Below are 19,998 nucleotides of genomic sequence, written 5' to 3' on the forward strand. Positions count from 1 at the left end.
AATATATATATGCTGTATGTGTTACCACACACACACACACACACACACACACATATAGACACTACCTTACTGTGACCTCGCTGGCAGAAAATGTGTATTTTCAGGGCTATTTGTGCCTAAAGTAGTATATCTTTTCAAGGCTTGCCAATATAAATCGCTATTGGCCATGTGTCACAGTGTGTCAGGACTTAAAAAATAACAAAGTACGCCAAAATACCTTGTTATCCACTGCAATTCTGCTAGTAGGATGTAGTCAAATGCCATTGTGTTCACAGAGTGAGAGCTGCAACTAACGATTATTTTCACTAAGGATTCAGTGATAGATTTTTTTAAAATTTTAATTGTGAAACCTGCTTGTCAGAGCTCAGAGTCATGTCTTCAAATATCGTTTTTTTTCCTCCCAGTAGATGTTTGATTTACAATGGCAAAAAGACAGAGAAAAGCAGCAAATCCCCATATCTGAGAGGCTGGGATGAAAGAATGTTTGGCCTTTTTGCTTAATAATTGACTTAAAGGTCCTGTGTGTCAGATTTAGTGGCATCTATTAGCAGAAATGGTATATAATTATTATAGCTATTTTTCATTAGAGTATATTCACCTGAAACTAAAAATCGCTGTGGTTTCATTCCTTGAGAAAGAGCTGTATGTCTGCATACAGAGCAGGTCATCTTCCATGGAGTCCACCATGTTGTATTACAGTAGAAATCACAGACAAATCAAACAATGACTCTGGATAGGGCCTTTCGCATTTTCGCATCGGCCACCATAGCTCCCCTACACACTCAGGCTGCCCTCGTGCACTGTTTGTACGCTTTCCTACGAAAAGCAAAGCACCAAAATTCATTATCCTAAGCAATCTTGAGCCAGTTATATATGTGTAACTCATTATGTGGTAAGGCTGCTATCACGTGACCAATGTGTTGACAGGAGTAGGCTGGGTCGCCAAACATAGGATAGTGTTTGTTTGGAACCATGTGAACTTTGAGTCATTTTAAGGTATGCCATCACCATGTTTCTATTCCTAAACCTAACCATAGTAACTTTATGTTCAGTATGTAGCATCACTTGTGGGGTGCTTATTTAAAGGCTATCATACAAACCATTGTATGAGGACACACTAACACACTTGGCACACGAGAGAAGTTTCAGTTTGCAACTTCACCACTAGGTGCAACTAAATTCTACACACTAGACCGTAAAACACTTCATCAATTAACAAGATATTGCCAGTTCCTTTTCTATAATTTGACTTATTGATAAATCAGTTAATTTAATTCATATTTTTCTGAGTTAAACACTCACAATTAGTTGATGGTGGTGAACAGGATTAACATAAGTATCATTTCCAGCAGCACCCAGAGAGACTGCTGGGTAAAAATAAAAGAGACTGCAAAAAAAAAAATGCTGGATAGGTATAAAAACAGCAACAACAAACAAAAATTAGAAAAGATCTTAATCAAGCATTGGCATATTCCATATTGAAAGATATGGCAACATTTTAAATAGTTGAGAGGTGTGGCTCTTTAAGAGTGTTTGTTTTTCACAAAAAAGGATGTGCGCTAAAAAAAAAAAAGAAAAAAGATGTGTCCTTTCTGTAATGTATTAAAAATATTTTTTTTACCAAAACTGTGAGGGAAAGTGATTTAGTATGTTTTAGTGTTATTTTGAGGGTTTTGTGTATATTATTGAATTATTATTATTGAGATAGTATCGTGAATTAATTTTGTCAGTTTAATTGTGACATGAAACTTTCATATCCTCCTCTGCCTACTTTGAACACAGACAATAGTGTATGTAATTGTCAGTTTTTTCATTCCACATCACACACTGGTTCATTGTTATTAATGTTTGCATGTTTTTCACCATCAGTTGGCAGATTCCAAAATCTCGACCTTACATGAAGAAGCAGGAAGGAAAAGAAGATGGAAAGATTGTGAAGGAGAAAAAGGACAAGAGTAGTGCAGATGGGAAAGTACCACAGCTGGAGGTGGAGATAAAGGTGGATGGTAAAGAGGAGGGAGATGAGGAGCTTCATTCTGGTACCACAGTTTCTTGGGACCAGCCTAGAAGGTTAGTGAATCAGCAATGCAAGTAGCAATGTGATTTTTTTTTTTTACCATTAGATTTTATTCAGATTCTTTTTTTTCACTCTGCCCATGATGCCCTTTATCCTCTCTCTGCCAGAGAAGGCTTAGTAAAATCCTAGTGTGCTCAGGTTATGTTCACAGCAGGGGTAGAGCAGCACAGCACAGACTCAACACGCTCATATTTCTTAGGCCCGGAGAAACCGACTGCTTTCACAACCTGCATTTATCGCATTTATGACTGCATCCCGCTCGGATAAATCACATAAGCCACACTGCATGCAAAGACCGTCTTTTGTGCGTCTCTCCCCGGCAGGTATAATATTCTATTGTTTTGACTTAATCTTTGAAACTTGATCCGCAGCCCTAAGCAGCGGACAGGGACTGAGAGGAGAAAAAAAGCACACCCATTGGATTAATTCTCTTTCTTGTGCAGTAATGTTTCAAACCAAGTAGGTCCTCATCAGGCATACAGAGGACATGCATTTATCATCACTGTAACCCATACTGTAAGAAGGATTCTCAGCTCCACAATATATGTGGATGTTCCTTGTATCCTGCTTTGTGTTCCAGTGTGAGGCTTACTCGAGCGCCAGGCCAGTCCCTGGGTATCAGCATAATGGGAGGCAGAGGCATGGGCCGGAGACTGAGCAGTGGAGAGATGATGAGGGGAGTCTTCATCAAGCACATCAGCCCCGACAGCCCGGCAGCATATAATGGCACCCTCCGGACTGGAGACAGGATACTAGAGGTATGTGTGTGTGTGTGTGTGTGTGTGTGTGTGTGTGTGTGTGTGTTTGTGCCTGGCTCTGTGTGTGCGCACCGTAGACAGAAATTGCAGGAAAGAAGAGTGTTGGTGTGTTTATGTTCATACTGTATTTGAGTGATAAAGGATAAAAAGGACTGTATGTATTGTGGCTTCTTATGCACTAAGCTCGTATTGTTTGTGGCATCTGTTGTATTGATAGATGATGATCTGATGATAATGTTGTAGTAATGAACAATCCTGTTGCCTAAATAGCCATAAAATGCAATTCACACCAACATACGTATTATCTACTGCAGGTCCAAGGTTAAGCTTTATAGTCATTATACAATACAGGATTGCACATTGCAATGCAATTGTACACACGGGTGTTTAGGTAGGCTACAGTAGTCCTTCACACAAACTAATACAGCACACACTGTAATACTACAGTGTATCTTACTGTGTCTCTCGGCAAAAAATGTATGTCGTAAAATAATGTATATTTAAATTAATGTGGAACATCTGTTAAGAGTTTAATTCAAAGTATCTGCCATTAGAAACCTCACCATTAAACAGTCACCATGACTCACCCATTGGTTTGTGGCCTCCTGTTTTGAAACCATAAGTTTGGTATTTTGGCTGTCTGTTTAACTTTGATAATAGTAATGCTAATGCTAATTTTGCCAGCGATAAACTAGTCCACTGTGTTACTAGTAACGCGTTACAGTAATTACTTATCACTTTCCAGTATCGAGTGGTGTAACTAATTACTAATGAAATTTCAGTAATAATATTAGAGTATCTCCAAACCAAAGAACTCGTTACGAAGTTACTTTTGTTATCACACCACTACTGACTTGAAATACAACGGTCATATCATAATCTCATCATCATAATCATAATCATCGTGCTGCGTCACTGAGCAGCAAGCTAACGTTAGTTTGAAACTCTTACCTTAGCGGCTGGAAATATTCCCATTACTTCGGTTTTGTCAGGAGGAAAGATGACAAGAACACTGTCTCTGTGTGTAGTCGGACTAAAACTCTTTCCACTGCGAAAAACACGTCCTCAAACCTCCGGTCTGAAACACCTCGGCTACTATGACCCCCAACTCAACAACGTAAAGCTCCAGGAAATACACCCCACCAAAGGTCGGCTGTAGCGCTACACTAGCTAAACAACCCAAACTGGGTTTTAGTGGTGGACAGCTGCAGCTTCAAAGAAGTGATGAAGCTTGTGGATGGATATATTGTGGATGAAATGTTGCTCCATGCGTGACTCTCCGTGTTTCGGGCAGAGCCTCGGGAAAATAACGATCATAGGCAACTGATAACTCCCAGGTAAATAGAAGCTAACTAGCATTAGCTACATTTAACAGCGATCACCCTGACATTCACACAGAGGCAGACATCTGAATTTGGGGAGATACGCAATTACCAATTTTATGGGGTGTAACGGAAAAGTAACACAACGAGTAGTGTAAAGAATTACTGTTGGCAGGGAGTAATAAGTAAAGTAACAGAATTACTTTGTAGAGACGAATGAGTAACGTTAATGAATATACAGTCAGGTCCATAATTATTTGGACAATGATACAGTTGTTGTCATTTTGGCTCTGTACACCACCACAATGGGTTTTAAATGAAACAATGAATACCTGCTTAAAGTGCAGACTCTCAGCTTTCATTTAAGGCTTTTTTCAAAAATGTAGTATGAACCGTGTAGGAATTACAACCATTTCTTCACACAGTCCCCCAACTTTAAGGGCTCATAAGTATTTGGACAAACTAACATAATCATCAATTAAACAGTCAGTTTTAATACTTGGTTGCAAATCCTTTACAGTCAATGACTGCCTTAAGTGTTGGACACATAGGCATCATCAGATGCTGGGTTTCTTCCCTGGTGATGCTCTGCCAGCCCTTTACTGCAGCCGTCTGCACTTCCTGTTTGTGTTTTGGGTGTTTTGCCCTCAGTTTTGACTTCAGCAAGAGAAACGCATGCTCAGTTGGATTCAGGTCAGATGATATGACTTGGCCATTGCAGAACATTCCACTTCTTTGCCTTAAAAATGTCTTTGGTTGCTTTTGCAATATGCTTCAGGTCAATGTCCAACTGCACTGTGAAGCATCGTCCAATGAGGTTTGAAGCATTTGGGTGAATCTGAGCAGATAATGGTGCCCCAACACTTCAGAATTCACCCTGCTGCTCTTGTAAGCAAGACAAGACTTCACTAGAATAAATACAGAGGGTTTATCACAAGATGCAAACCATTGGTTAGCCTTAAAAATGGAAGGCCAGATTAGAGTTTGTCAAAAACCATCTAAAAAGCCTGTACAGTTGTGGAACAGCATACTATGGACAGATAAAACAAAGATCAACTACCAGAATGATGGGAAGACAAGAGAAGGAAGAAAGGAAGGAACTGCTCATGATCCAAAGCACACCACCTCATCAGTGAAGCATGGTGGAGGTACTGTTATGTCATGGCCATGTATGGCTGCCAGTGGAACTGGTTCTCTTGTATTTATTGATGATGTGACTGCTGAGAAGAGCATCAGGATGAATTCTGAAGTGTTCGGGGCTACATTATCTGCTCAGATTCAACCAAATGCTTCAAAACTCATTGGACGATGCTTCACAGTGCAGATGGACATTGACCTGTAGCATACTGCAAAAGCAACCAAAGACATTTTCAAGGCAAAGAAGTGGAATGTTCTGCAATGGCCAAGTCATATCATCTGACCTGTATCCAACTGAACATGCGTTTCTCTTGCTGAAGCCAAAACTGAGGGCAAAACACCCAAAACACAAGCAGGAAGTGCAGACGGCTGCAGTAAAGGGCTGGCAGAGCATCACCAGGGAAGAAACCCAGCATCTGATGATGCCTATGTGTCCAACACTTCAGGCAGTCATTGACTGTAAAGGATTTGCAACCAAGTATTAAAACTGACTGTTTAATTGATGATTACGTTAGTTTGTCCAAATACTTATGAGCCCTTAAAGTTGGGGGACTGTGTGAAGAAATGGTTGTCATTCCTACACGGTTCATACTACATTTTTGAAAAAAGCCTTAAATGAAAGCTGAGAGTCTGCACTTTAAGCAGGTATTCATTGTTTCATTTAAAACCCATTGTGGTGGTGTACAGAGCCAAAATGATGACAGCTGTATCATTGTCCAAATAATTATGGACCTGACTGTATATTTTTAGAGTAATGAGCCCAACACTGTATGCAGCCAGACCTATCTTGTCAGTGCTGTGTCAGTGCAAGAGAAAGGTCTAGAATCACAGATTATCTTTCTGCTATAGGGGGAAAAATACTTTATTTGTGTTTCTTAAAAAAAAAGTCATAGTCATCTTGGAAGGAGCTAAGCCCAAGATGCAGCGTTGGTGCCCTTAGAAAATACTGTCTGGAGTAGCTTTATTTAGTGGAAATGTAGATGTGAGGAAGCAAGCACTGTCATTAAAAAAAATGCCACAAAAAAAGAAAAAAACAAAACAAAAACAGATGTATGTCACTAAATGATTTTATGATTTTGACTTTTAGTGACAAAAAGGACAACCAAAAGTTGTTAATCAGTACCCTAGAGGTGAAGCATGACTATTCTTTAGCTCTGAAAGAGCTCACTGGACTGGTTAAAACACAAACAATTTGCTCTATGTGGCTCTTGTAGAACATTATTACAATGCTATTACAGAGGCTTGTGTGAAGTGGATCACATCAGTACATTTGTGAAGTCAATGTCACTGGCACATGCTGCTGCCAAGGTAAGAAGATGTGGCAGATCATATCATACTGGCCATGTTAGGAAACAGGTCAACAATGGGCATTAGAGTCCTGCGAGACGGAGTCCGAGGTGTGTCCACAAGTTGTTTTACTCGTTCAAGATCCTTTTTTAGCAATCCTCCGAAAAAACAAAGCAGGCATGCCTTACTGCACAATCCAAATATTTCTTAAAACTTGCTTTTTTCAGCATTTAAGTTGTTAGCTTGGGAGTTATTGTTGTTTCCCACAGCAAAGGGGAAATGAAAATGGTAGGCCTAATACACAGATAGCAAAGGCAAGGGAGAATGTCAGCCTAAATCTGATGATTCTACATCTGACTAGCCAAAAAACAGGCTTAAAATCATTAAAACTAATGGTTTTAAGCCTGTTACTTCCTGAAAAAACTGAATATCCATCTCCTTTGAGGGTTTTTTAGTACAGCCAAATGCTAAACAAGACTTTACCACTTGTATTTTTTATTGAAGCATTTCTGAAATTTTGAAACAATACATGGCAGCAGGTTCATTTTCTGAACAAGACATTTTTAGGAACGGAAAACACAATGAAAAAGTGACAGCTACGGTGACATCTACACCTTATGATTCTGGGGTTACGCAATTGTCATCACCTAACCAATGTTTTTACCATGGTAGCTGCTTGTCAGTGGACAGCACCCAACTGTCACTCAAAGCAGTCACAACCTTAATCATGCATAACTTAAAGCCTTAATAACATTTAAACGGGTGAGTTGTATAAAAATTCAATCCCCGCACAGTTGTCATGAATGGAGAAATTAGCTATAGAGACCAAAGCTGTTGTTTTTGTACCAGGCTGTAAACATTTGTTTCTGTTGTAAACGTGGGCATTTTAACTTGAGGTTCTATGGGGTCTCACTTTTGGAGCCAGCCTCAAGTGGCCACTCAAGGAACTGCAGTTTATGGCACTTATAAGTTGACTTAAATTTTTTAGCCCTGGAGGCTGTCGTTTGGTTTTGTCAAGGTAGCCATCTCTATACAGAGAGAGAGATGTGTATGATTGTAGATTTACAAGATTGACAGAAGATTGTGACTCCTGTATTTTACAGGTAATTGCACAAGATAAGTGTAACGTCTTTTGGCTCAACATTTGCTGTTTTATGTGTTGTTCTGGCCAAGGTGTGTGGTGTGGACCTAAGAGACACCAGCCATGAGCAGGCGGTGGAGGCCATCCGCAGAGCTGGAGACTCTGTGGTCTTCCTGGTCCAGTCTGGACAGCACAGATCTCAGGTACTGCATCTCAGAAAACAGCCAAAAAATAATGCATGTCTGCCACCTTCAAATACATTGTGCAGTGTATATTCAGGTATGCATACATTACATTGTGTAGCAGTTGAGTCCCTCGTGGCTCCAGATTCTTTCACACTGAATCTCAATACTCAGCAACTGCAAAGAAAAGGTGCAGTGTATATTCTGTTCCATCACAAGTTTCAACAGTGTTGTGCGTGGGAGTTTGTAGCATTACAATATGATGTCCTCTGGACACAAAGCCTATTGAACAAAATTATCTTTGACTGAAACCTATCTAGTATGTAACATAACATATTGGATGAATTATTTAAAGCATCGGCAGTATGTTTCACATAGATGTTCATCTGATTTCTCTGCATCTTGTGTTTCACCCACAGTCCCCTATGCTCACCAACCATGAGAGACTAACTCCAACACCACAGTCTAACTCACACAGCAGCAAGGTAACACTGGCCTACCAGATACTTGGAGCTTTACAAGGCTGTTTGCTCTTTTAAAGAGAGAAACGTGGTGTAAAATTTATTCCAGCTTTGAAATAATGATTGTACAGTATAGAAAATTATATGCACTTAATGTGCAATTTTGACCAGTCCTACAAAGTCAAAAGCAGTAGCTACTTTTTGTGTGTGTGTTTTTAAGGTCGTGACCGCTACTTTATATTTGATTGGAACAGATGACAAGCTGTGAAATCATTTTTTCTCAGTTTCTGTTCCCACACAGTTACTGATGTTTGGCTGTGTACGGCTGTAGTGTATAGAGGATGTTATGTATACACTATCTTATATATAGAGTGATGAGTCATTAACACCCACATGGTATTCCAAAAAGAATGGAGGAGCTTTAAAGGGTCTTTTGAGAGGTAGATGGCTGTTCTAGTGGTGATGTGTACAGCACTATATCTGTGTTTCCCCTCATGATCGTAGGAAGCAGAGACTCCCAGTCTGTTCCTTAGTCTCTCCCCTACAAACCCCTTCACACCCACTCCCTTTAAGGTTGGTACATTGCCGTGTGTCTGTGTGTGTATGTGTGTTTGCATGTGTTATCCTGGGTATGCACCATCTTAAAAGCAGCCTTGCATTAGCATTTGCACTAAGCCAACTTCCAAAAAACTTAATTAAAAGTGCATATTTGTAGATAGAACCCTTGTAGTTCAAAGTCCCTTGCAGCTACCTTGTTTGTTTAAACCCTTTGTTTTTCTCTTTGGTGGAGATGCATAACTCTCTAAATAGACAGTGCATTCTTTTGAAGTTATTTTTCCATGCACTGTAAGTTGGTTACAAAATAATGCATGATTCTGGTCATCTTTCATGTTATTTTTAGCTGACATTAAAACTGTGTTCATTAATTCATCTTGTTCGTCAGTTTTTCCCCACTGCTACATCAAGCACGTTCAACAAGCCTCAGGGGTAGTCCAACTCATGCCCGAAGGACCCCTGAGGCATCTCCAACTCTGCCTGTTCAATAATGCAAAACTTCTCCCAAGGTACCTTCGCCAACATGCGTTAGAATGGATCGGAGAAGCCCTGCAACTGTCACAACACCAATCACAACGGCTGCTGAGGATGAGAGCGATACTGGCAGGAGTAAGTCTGCATTATGAGGACGTCACACAGACTCACACAGGGATCCTTTAAAGCACCCAGGAACAGGAGATGTGTGGCTATTTTAGTGTAGCAGCCATTTCCGCACAGTGCAGGTCACTTGATGTCCTCTGGCCAAGGCAGACTTTGTGCCAGGAGTCTCACACATTCAGGGATACTCTTTGAATGATCACAATTTGGACATGTATCGGAAGGTCCATTATCTGAAAGCCACGAAGAGCAATATGAGCAGTACTAGTGGATGCACTAGATTATCTAGTTTCACAAGGTACCATCACGCTAGCTTAAAAAATTGAGCATGCCACTCTCAAAGACAGTAATATCAGCCTCTAATGATTATCATGGGGGTGGCAGCAGTTGTATCAGGGTGGCAGTCATGTGTGGAGCCACTTGTCCAGGCTCAGACTTTATTGAGAATGCATTATGAGCCAAGGATGCAAAAGCTTGAAGAACGTGTATCTGCAGTATGTTCTGCAAGAGCAACTTTCATTTGTATGAATAGGATGGATATTCAGATGAGAACTGCTGACATTCCAGTCTTTTATTTTGCACAAAGAAATAACTCTTATTCAAGTTCTACACATTCTTTTATTTGCATTACACACTTATAGTGGTAGACGTGCCCTGTGGAGTTTTCTTGTTAACAAACAAAATTTCTGTTTTCATTCAGTGTTACTTATACAATGCACTGTGTGTATCCTTGAGGTCTAACAAATGTGTTGAATACAGTCTCTTTTCTCATAAAGTGTTTTGGTATATTATTGTTGGCTTCCCATGGATCAGTATGTGCCATGCTGTTGCAAAGTTGTCCTTGTGCACACGGACACAAACAAACATAATAGAGACCCATTCACGGAAACATTGATCCATGGTGCTACTAGTGGTCTACAGGGTGCCTCTAAGGGAGTCTGTGACTATTTACACATATAAAAATTTCAGTTACACAAATATTTATGAGCATGAGTAAATGCAAACGGATGTAGGCAGCACACAGACAGATTGCAGCATCACACGCTCACACAAGCTCTTTAGGTTGTACTGCTTCCTCTTCACATGAAGTGTCAGTCATAACATATAGCATTCCACACTTTCCTCCTCCTCCTTGTTAACTCTGTCTCTCCTAGAAAAGATGCTTCAGCGTTATGGCAGCCTGTCTGGGAAGCTCCACATGATTGAGTTGGAGAAGGACCCTGCAGCTCATGGCCTGGGAATCAGCCTTTCAGGGAACAAGGATGGTTCCAGGGCCCGCATGAGTGTCCACGTGGCGGATATTGACCCTCAAGGACCTGCCGGTTTGGATGGGAGGATACGGGTCGGAGATGAGCTCCTGGAGGTAAGGAGGAAAGTGAATGGGGACAGTAAGGGACAGTCATTTAGGAGGGTTGAGAATAGAGTTTTTCGGTGGGGTAAGGATGGTTAGAGTCCAAGAGAGACAAATTGAGAGCAGCAAAAAGAGAGCAGTGGGTTGTGGGTAGGAGGCATGGATGAGTAGAGAGCGTTGAGTGTGCCTGCACTAGAAGATTTATCAGACAAATTACCATTTGAAGGATGGTTGGTGCTGGGCTGGATTCTCGCAATGAGCAACCGTGTAATAGACATGATGAGGAAAATCGAGGTAGAGGAGAGGCTGAGAGGGGGAGGAGAGTCAGAAGAAGATGGCAGAAAGACAGATTTATGTGGAGGTGGATGGGAGTGGAGGTGGATGGGATAAAGAAAAAGATCGGTGGAGACAGAACACGACGTGATTTTTTTTCTTCCAGATCAACGGTCAGATCTTGTACGGTCGGAGTCACCAGAACGCCTCCACCATAATCAATAATGCTCCATCTAAAGTCAAGATCATTCTCATCAGGTAACATGCAGATGGATTTACTGGTGGCATTTGCATTTCTCTCAAACTTTAACAAAACAGGACGTAAGTGTTAAATGACCAGCTCAGGGATAACACCAGATTTGGTTTTGTTTCACCAGGAATAAAGCGGCTCTGGGTCAAACGGCACAGGGATCCACGACAGAGTGTGAGGACACCATCGGCTCTGAGACAGACTCTGCAGAGCGTGGAGGATTATCCAGAGACATCCAGCACATCATCCTGCCTCAGGTGCAATACCTTCAGTAAATCTTGGCATTAACCATTGTCAGGCCTCCAGCTGCACATATCTTAACAGCTCGAGCAAACCACTTGAGTGATAGTAGCAAAACGCAGTAAAAGATATAGTGACTTTCCCACGTTATTTTAAATATATTAGCTGTTTGCTTCACTAACTGTTGGTTGTTATCTCAATGTCCCCTCAGGATCACACAGGTCTTGGCCTCTGCCTGGCAGAGGAGGAGTCCAGTGAAGGAGTGGTGATCAGGTCCCTGATCCAGCACGGCACTGCCAGTAAGGTGTGACATCACCACTAGCATCATCATAATCTTCAACATCTTCATTGCATAACATTATTCTTTCATGTAGCCTCAACCATTTTAGTTTCACTGGTCCCTCTCTTATCTATAATGTGTATGAATTATCATCACTTGTTCATTTATTATGCATATGGCTCCCTGTCAGAGTGCTGTGTTATGTTATTGGATTATTATTACTGGTGCATTAAGATCTAAGCAGCTTTTAATGCTTAAGACAGGCAAGGTGGAGCCATGTTAAAGTTCCTGTGTGTAGGATTTAGAAGCATCTATTGGCAGAAATGGTATACAATGTTCATAACTATCTTTGCACTAGTTTATTATCACCTGGAAAAAAAAGAATTGTGTTTTCATTACCTTAGAATGAGCTGTTTATAACTACATACAGAGCGGGTTTGCATCCACAGAGTCCGCCATGTTGTTTCTACAGTAGCCCAGAATGGACAAACCAAACACTGGCTCTAGATAGGGCCTCTTGTGTTTTGCCATTTTTGTGTTGGACACTTCTACACACTTGGCTCACGGGACAAGTTTCAGTTGGTTGCAATCTGCAACTTCACCACTGGGTGCCACTAAATTCTAAACACTGGACCTTTGCACAACTTTATCAAATGTTGGGTAGTTTAATCAACAGTGCACCAGATTTTATAAGATGGGCATATATTTTGTATGTAAAATCCTAGGGCCAGTTGCACAAAACACCATAAGTTGAGATTTTCCTCAAAGTCCTAGTTCACTTAAGTATTTATGGTTTTCTCCTTCACTACTACTCTATCTTAACTGCAACATGGCAGAGTTTATGGTGATAAATGAAAAAAACTAACACACCCTGAGAAGAGTGTTCTGTTCTGTACACTTTTGATTTTACACTTATGATTCGACTGAATTTATTTTCCTTGCAATTTCTTCCTTTTTCCTGTTTTCTGGTGTTTGGGGATCAAATTTACTCTGTGGTGTGTGCTTTCTATGATTGCATTCCTCCAGAAGTATAATCATTTTCTCCTCTGACCAATATGGTTTTCTTGTCATCTTTTCTTCCGCCATTTTTTCCTTATCTAACTATAAGCCAACTCTGTGAGATGATAACCGGCATCACAAGCACGAGCCCAAGCAAACAAACTATCTCAATTGAAACTTTTACCACTGTAAAATAACGTTTTTTTTTTCTTAACTAAGGAAATCTTTTAAAGGAGACATGACATGTTATTTATGTTATAATTATGACCTTCCCCACCATCGCCATGTTTGTTGTTGTGGGAAACTTTTGACTTTGCCCTCTTGTGCCATCTATTGGATGTATCTATACCAGCACAAAGGACACATGGAAATATGTAGGCAATGATGCTCACAACATTTGAAATGAATGTTTCTATTTTCATATGTAAAGGGAGTTTAAATTAGCTTCAAAGCTGTATATTTGTCTTCTTACTGGAAAGGACAACAAGCCTATTTGAAGAACAATTAATCGCTCAACACATATTCATGTATAGACACATAACACATTATACCAGGATTATTGTTGAACTCAAAATGATAACTGTACCACTATTAGACCATGCACATCAGATAATTGTAAAAGAAGAAACAAAAGTATTTCAGCTACCCTATAAACCAGCTAAAGCGTTATAACAGACTTGCTGAAATTCAGTTATGACTTTTGGTTTTGCTGTGCCACTTCTAGATTTTCAGGTGCCGCATCCACCCACCTCTATGAAAAATGTCTGGAATTATTCTTGGAATTATCTCAGCACATGGATTGCACATAATTTCATCATATTTTTGCATGTACAGTATTAAGCCCCAATGGTGTGACTATAACTTTGTCAATCAATAATCTATTAAATTTAAAAGGGTGCCAATCAGCTCTACATTACTGCACACTGTGATGTGATAGCTTTAATCTCTTGATAATTCTGGTATATCTAAACCATGGTAACCTTGAGATGATGGTTCCATGTTTTAAAGTGATGTCGTCATGTAACAATAAGCTTTCACGTAGGCCCCTAGGCAACAGTTATTCAGATATTTGTCCAGAGGGTGTGTTTGGTTTTTGATCTCACTTCCTCTCCATTCTTGTGTTATATACACTTTCATACAATTTTGCTTATCTTCCTTTTTTTAATTCATGTTTCTGTCTGGGTGCAGGATGGCAGGATTAAGGTTGGAGACAGAATCATAGCAGTGGGTGATGAACCTGTGGCAGGACTGTCAGTGGACAAGGTGCAAACACACTCAGAGACAAACACACTGACACACAAGGTCAAGCTGATTTGATGATTTATGACTCACCTGTCTCCTCTGTATTCAGGTGTCCAGTTTGATTCTCAAACACCAGGTCACTGTCAAGCTCTCCATCAGCCGCTCCAAGAGTCTCCCGTCCTCTTCTTCACTACCTCCCCCGGTGTCTCTTTCTCACCCCTGCTCTCTCTCTCCTGCCTCCCTCCCTGTCTCCTCCTCTTCATCACACAATACAATGCAGACCTCTCCCACAGGGCGGTCTGATTTGCTAGGATCAGCTCCCACGACTTCTGATCCCCTGAGCTGCCCAGTTGTGGCTGGCAGGGAGACCACCATAGAGTTCTGTAAAGGAAACATAGGCCTGGGCCTCAGCATTGTAGGAGGATGTGACACTCTGCTGGTGAGAGCAGCCAATTGATATTTGACATCAACATTTAATTTCAGCACATATCAATCATAATTTCCTTGATAATCCTAAATGATTAGGCATTATGGGTTTGTGTATGTTTTCTTCATGATAAAATGCATCTGCAAAGGCATTGTCAGTGGAAATAATGATGCTGTATTGTGAAAAAATAAGTATTTTCAATGCTGATTGAATTTAGCTGGATTGGATTCTCCATAATAATAAGTGTTTTATGACTTTTCCACCAGGGGGCAGTAATAATCCATGAAGTAAATGATGGAGGAGCAGCACAGAGAGACGGAAGGCTGCAGGCTGGAGACCAGATATTGGAGGTAATGTGGGTACACACAAGCACACCATTATCTATTCAGCTGGCTGAATCTGTGACAGTGTTTCTTCCAAATGTGTTGTGATTAGATCATAAAACATAATGCACTTTGGTCAGATGTAATCATTTATTATTTAATTTTGGTGATGTAAATTTGCCAGTGTTAGCTGGTCAACTAATTTTAATATGCAGTCCTTTAGATAGATATGCTAAAGCCAATGGTGAATGGACTACATTTGTATAGTAATACTAGTCTTAGCAACCACTCAAAATGCTTTAAAACATAAGCACCATTCACCCACTCTCACACACATTCATACACTTGTGGCCAAGGCTGCCGTACAAGGTGCCACCTGCACTTCACATAAGCATTCATATGCATTCACACAGTTCAGTATTTTGCCAAGCGCTACCTTGACATTTAGAGTGCAAGAGCCACGGATCAGGCTTTCCGATTTGTAGATAACCACGTTACCTTCTGAGCGACTACAGAAATGCAGACAAAAGCAACACATCCTCATTCCCAACTTGTCAAATACAGCAGCTTGGTCAATGGCTCTGCACTTCAAACTATGACGCTCAACCTATTTCTCTGGCATCAGTTTTGCAGAAGTCAGCTTCTGTTTGTTAAATGCATTCAATGTGTTTTCAAAGTTACCTTCCAGTTAGGTTTAGGCACCAAAACTACTTGGTTAGGTGAGGAGAAAGATCATGGTTTGGGTTAAAATATTCACGTTTTTTACATAATGTTTCTAACATTAAGTACATGACGTAAGATAAGTTTGTTACATGAGGCAACTTATGTACCTCAGGTTAAAGTAAGTCAGCATTGACTTTTGGTTTCATACGGGACACAAACATTGGTCTCCTGGGGGAAAGTCCTGTGTTTGTTTGACTCATCCACAGACTTTGTCGCTCTTTATACTACATCACCTGACTTCAGTCTTTGCTCCCTTCATAATTACTACAGCCACGTAGAGCATCATAGTTTGACGCATGGAGCCACTGACCTTCCTGCCGTATTTGACAAGTTGAGAGTGAGAATATCTTGACAATGTTATGCTGAAATGACAATGACAGCAACAAAATCAGCATGCACAAGACAGTGCACAAATTATGCAGAGCAACAGGAAGTGGCCAAACATCGATGGTTCGAAGCAATAAAAATAAGACACAGCATGCTCAACTCACAGTTAGACCTTGAAGAGTGGGTGCTTGATCCTTGATGTAGATAATAAGACAAATGAAAGACTAGAACAGCACTCCAATTTGACTTTTTAATATTACCAGCAGGGCATATTGCCCGAAACGTCTGTGTGGTTCAAAGCAATAACATGCTTGCAGATTGATGCCATGGCCCTCACTGTAGCCATTAATTTACTCCTTGTCATTAGATGTAAAATTCCTCTGCTGTTGATATACAAATACAGTTTCTCCTAACCTCCGTCAGACAACTACAGCATGCATCTCTCTTACTTCCTCTCCCAGGTAAATGGTATTGATCTGCGGCAAGCCACTCACGATGAGGCCATTGGCGTGCTGCGTCTCACCACCCAGCGCATTCGCCTGTGTGTCTACAGGCACCAGGAGGCCTACAGGGAGGAGGACCTATGGGACGTCTTCAGCCTGGAGCTGAGGCCTCGTCCTGGAGAGGGGCTGGGTTTCATCACCGTGGGGAAGAGGTATATTGATAGCGTTGCTTAACAAATGGGAAACATCAAAGTTTTTTGTACCATCATGTGTGCGTGTCGGACCAAATTTTATTGTAGCTTAAAGACATGGGACACGTAGTTCAAATCATAGATATTCAGCATAGCGGTAGTTCAGGCAGGACACAATGCCAAGCTCAGCTCACATCCCAGCTACATCAGCTGATCTCAAACAGCCAATCAACTTATGGAGCAGCTGATTGATGGAAGGGAGTCAGCTGATAGATCACATGAATCCTTTCTATGCAACCAATTAGCAAATCTCATTCAGGGCACCCTATTTAAACCACTTTGGCCTGCCTACTGTTGCTGCTTCCACTGCAAGCCGCTTTGCAACCCGCCTCCACCCCAGCTCCTCCTTTTCATGCTGTGTCTGACTTATCAATGTCATTTCTGTTTGTCATTGATGCTGCTCTGTTCTGTTCCTGGGGGGTCTTTGCTGTGGCTCTCCCTGCCTTAGGCTTTCCATGTAGATGCATGGAAAGGCAAGAAGGTTTGTGCTGTCTGCCTCAGCTTTCCTTGTATGCGCATGGAAGGGCAGAGAGGTGCGCTCTCTCCACCTCAGGCTTTCTGCGTAAGCCTGACAAAAGGCAGAGAGGCCCCAGACCAAAGGCATACCACCAAATACAATACTGCAATGGAAAAAAAGTTTTCTTTGACGTACTGTACATGGTCCTAACTGAAATAGACTTGTGGCGCCAGCCTAGATCTTTCAAGGCCAGTTTTGCTATGAGATATAAGTTTGAAAAACAGTCACAGGGAATTTTCCTGTTAATTGAAAGCCAGACCAATAGAAGAGGTTGATACGATATTAAAGAGCACTGTGATGCCATCGTCACCATCATATGTGACATAAGTGCAAACATATCACCAACCATTGCAACTTGTGAGGATGAGAAATAGGTGAAAAATAAAGTAGGCATTTGCTAAATCATGCCACTCTATAACAAAAGCAAGTGATTTAGCAAACATATGGTGTCTTTTTTCCCTCAAACTGAACCAGAAGTTAGTTGTCAGTCAAAATTTGCTGTGTGCAGAATGGTATTATTGCTATAATGGGACAATGTTTTTATAGTCAGTAAATCCAAAAACAGCTGGACTTAAAGGTACACTATGCATGAATTGTTGGCCCTTCCTCCCTACGTTGCTCTTAAGTACAATCCAAGCTACCATTATAGTAATGTTACTTCTGTTGTACTGGAAAAGTCAGTACTTTAGCAAGCTAATAAGCTAACTGTTCCACCAAACAGTCCAACAGAAAACAGGCCAACTCCACATCACTCTTAATCTTCTCCTTCAGAGCTGACCAGCCAAACAGAAAGTGAAAGCCAACCCCAGATTCACTCTAGTTTAGGAAAGAGCTTAGTCCACTTGCCGTTTCACCTCACTACATTTGCGTTTTCCTCCACTGATCCTGTGATTCTTGTAGCTCCACTTTGGCACCTGGTTACTAACCTTTTTCTAAAGTGCCATCCTCACCAGCACGCTGTTATTTGCTGGGGGCTGCACATCCACCAATGTCCCAAACATGGCAAATATGAAGAAAACAAGAAAATCCAAGCAGAGGGTAGAGTCTCTGCAGATACATTCACCAATACACACTTCTAGTGGGTCAAAAGTAATGATTAAGGGGAATTACTTTTATATCAGTCTATGCTTTTTTTATCAGGAAAATCCTAAATGGTATACCTTTAAGCAAGAAGGGTTCTTCCTGATGTTTCAGCCAGACTTCTGTCACTTCTGTCACTAAAACTAATCAGGTGGCCAACAGTGTCATTTTCATGTACACCTTGATAAAGCCTCTGAACCCAGCAAAGCTCACCAATCAGGTTCACTGTGGTTTGCAGGGCTGGATATGAGAGTTCAGCTTTACCATAGTTAGTCGTCATCCTAATGTTAAACTTTTTCTTTTCTTCATTTCAAAATATCAAACAGACTTTGAAGCCCGCTTCCTCTCCCCTCATTTGATAAGGAAAAACAAGTCTAAAATGTATATCCAGATTCATATAATTTCATTTATTTTTCTTTTTGATGTTGTTTTGGATGGTATAATTTACTTTTATACATTTTTGAAGTTGACTTTTTCATGGTGTTCTTGAAAAAGCAATGCAGTTATTTTTGCTCTCTTATTAACTGACCCATGTCAGTGAGAAAAATGATAGTTATCCATACTTTAGAGTCTTTTCACGTGTTTTGTCAAGGGTGTATAATAATCAAAGGTCTTTGGTAATTACAGGCTGTAAAGTTAAACTCCCTTTTACAAGTATCAAAACAGCAAAGTGTTCTTGACTTCTGAGGCATTTATCCAGTTAGAGGTCGCGGACTGTGTGGCATCAGGGATCATTATTGTAAAAAAAGAGGTTTATAATCATCACATCATAATTTGCACAATCAAGTGTGACGTTATGCAAAACAGCAGGATTACAGGTCACATAATTCAGTCTATAAGCGTGGAACAGACACAGTTTTTGACCTCTGTTTTCTTTCAACAGTAATGACACGGGCATCTTTGTGTCAGATATCATCAAAGGAGGCGTAGCAGATTCAGATGGCAGGTTGTTGCTAGGTGACCAGATCCTGTCAATCAATGAGGAGGATGTCCGGGCAGCATCGCAGGAGTATGCACACAAGCTTCTGCGGGTCAGACACATTAACACTTATTCATACAAAGTCCATAAACAAATTAGTAATAAGGTTATGTAATTTTTCTGACAGATTCATAACTTTATGTGAGGTGTGTTACTTTGCTCTCAGAACTGCTGTGGAGTCGTTCACCTGGAGGTGGCTCGTTTTAAAGCTGGGCTTCAGTACTCAAGGCAGAGCCAGGTAAGCTCTTTCCAGTGGCTTGCTGTGTCTAATCTGTGATAGGCTTTCAAGGGAAGAAGCAAAAATGTATGTTTACAGGTGTTGAATTTACAGGGTTCCCACAGTCATGTAATTTCTGGAAGAGTTATGAAATTAAAAAAGCTGTTTTCCAGGCCTGGAAATGGTTTGGATTTCACAAAATGTCATTGTTTTGGCTATTGATTAAAATATCTCTAGTACTACGCAAATTACATTTCTTGTTTTACTATTTGAAAATGTTGTGCTGCACTGCATGACCGTTTAAATGTCACTAGTATCAAGTGATACACATAAACCAGATTGACATTATGTCATCCCAAAGACCATGTCCCCTTTGGGGGAAAAATAACAAGGCTTCACATCCGTTAACCATTGCTTTCACACAGAGATATGAGGCAAATAAGACACATGAATATTCACTCTAAGTGTGGTAAATGACTAAATGATGCTGATGACAGTAACTACTGATGGATAGTTCGCTTAAGTGGGAGACTGCTACAGTACAGTCATACAGTACTGCAGCATCACACTGTCCCTCAAACTAACTGTTTTTAAAACAAGAAATACATACAGACGTGTC

The 19,998-nt window shown here is 40.7% G+C and overlaps 1 protein-coding gene across 2 annotated transcripts in view; it reads left to right on the forward strand.

Moving 5' to 3' along the window:
- The window catches only part of LOC117255555 (multiple PDZ domain protein), a 63,357-nt gene that overhangs the window by 35,746 nt on the left and 7,613 nt on the right, over positions 1 to 19,998 (forward strand). Inside the window, exons 22-37 of one of the 2 annotated variants that reach the window (XM_033624580.2) lie at positions 1,870 to 2,070; positions 2,658 to 2,835; positions 7,755 to 7,865; positions 8,264 to 8,329; positions 8,810 to 8,878; positions 9,370 to 9,469; positions 10,612 to 10,820; positions 11,248 to 11,339; positions 11,459 to 11,588; positions 11,783 to 11,875; positions 14,039 to 14,113; positions 14,202 to 14,531; positions 14,786 to 14,869; positions 16,354 to 16,547; positions 19,067 to 19,214; positions 19,329 to 19,400. In XM_033624580.2, coding sequence (XP_033480471.2) covers positions 1,870 to 2,070; positions 2,658 to 2,835; positions 7,755 to 7,865; positions 8,264 to 8,329; positions 8,810 to 8,878; positions 9,370 to 9,469; positions 10,612 to 10,820; positions 11,248 to 11,339; positions 11,459 to 11,588; positions 11,783 to 11,875; positions 14,039 to 14,113; positions 14,202 to 14,531; positions 14,786 to 14,869; positions 16,354 to 16,547; positions 19,067 to 19,214; positions 19,329 to 19,400 — 2,152 coding nt within the window. The remainder of the gene's footprint in view (positions 1 to 1,869; positions 2,071 to 2,657; positions 2,836 to 7,754; positions 7,866 to 8,263; positions 8,330 to 8,809; positions 8,879 to 9,369; positions 9,470 to 10,611; positions 10,821 to 11,247; positions 11,340 to 11,458; positions 11,589 to 11,782; positions 11,876 to 14,038; positions 14,114 to 14,201; positions 14,532 to 14,785; positions 14,870 to 16,353; positions 16,548 to 19,066; positions 19,215 to 19,328; positions 19,401 to 19,998) is intronic. The other variant, XM_078164827.1, reaches the window with a different exon arrangement.

The sequence above is a fragment of the Epinephelus lanceolatus genome, chromosome 3, assembly GCF_041903045.1.
Source record: "Epinephelus lanceolatus isolate andai-2023 chromosome 3, ASM4190304v1, whole genome shotgun sequence".
NCBI lineage: Eukaryota > Metazoa > Chordata > Actinopteri > Perciformes > Serranidae > Epinephelus > Epinephelus lanceolatus.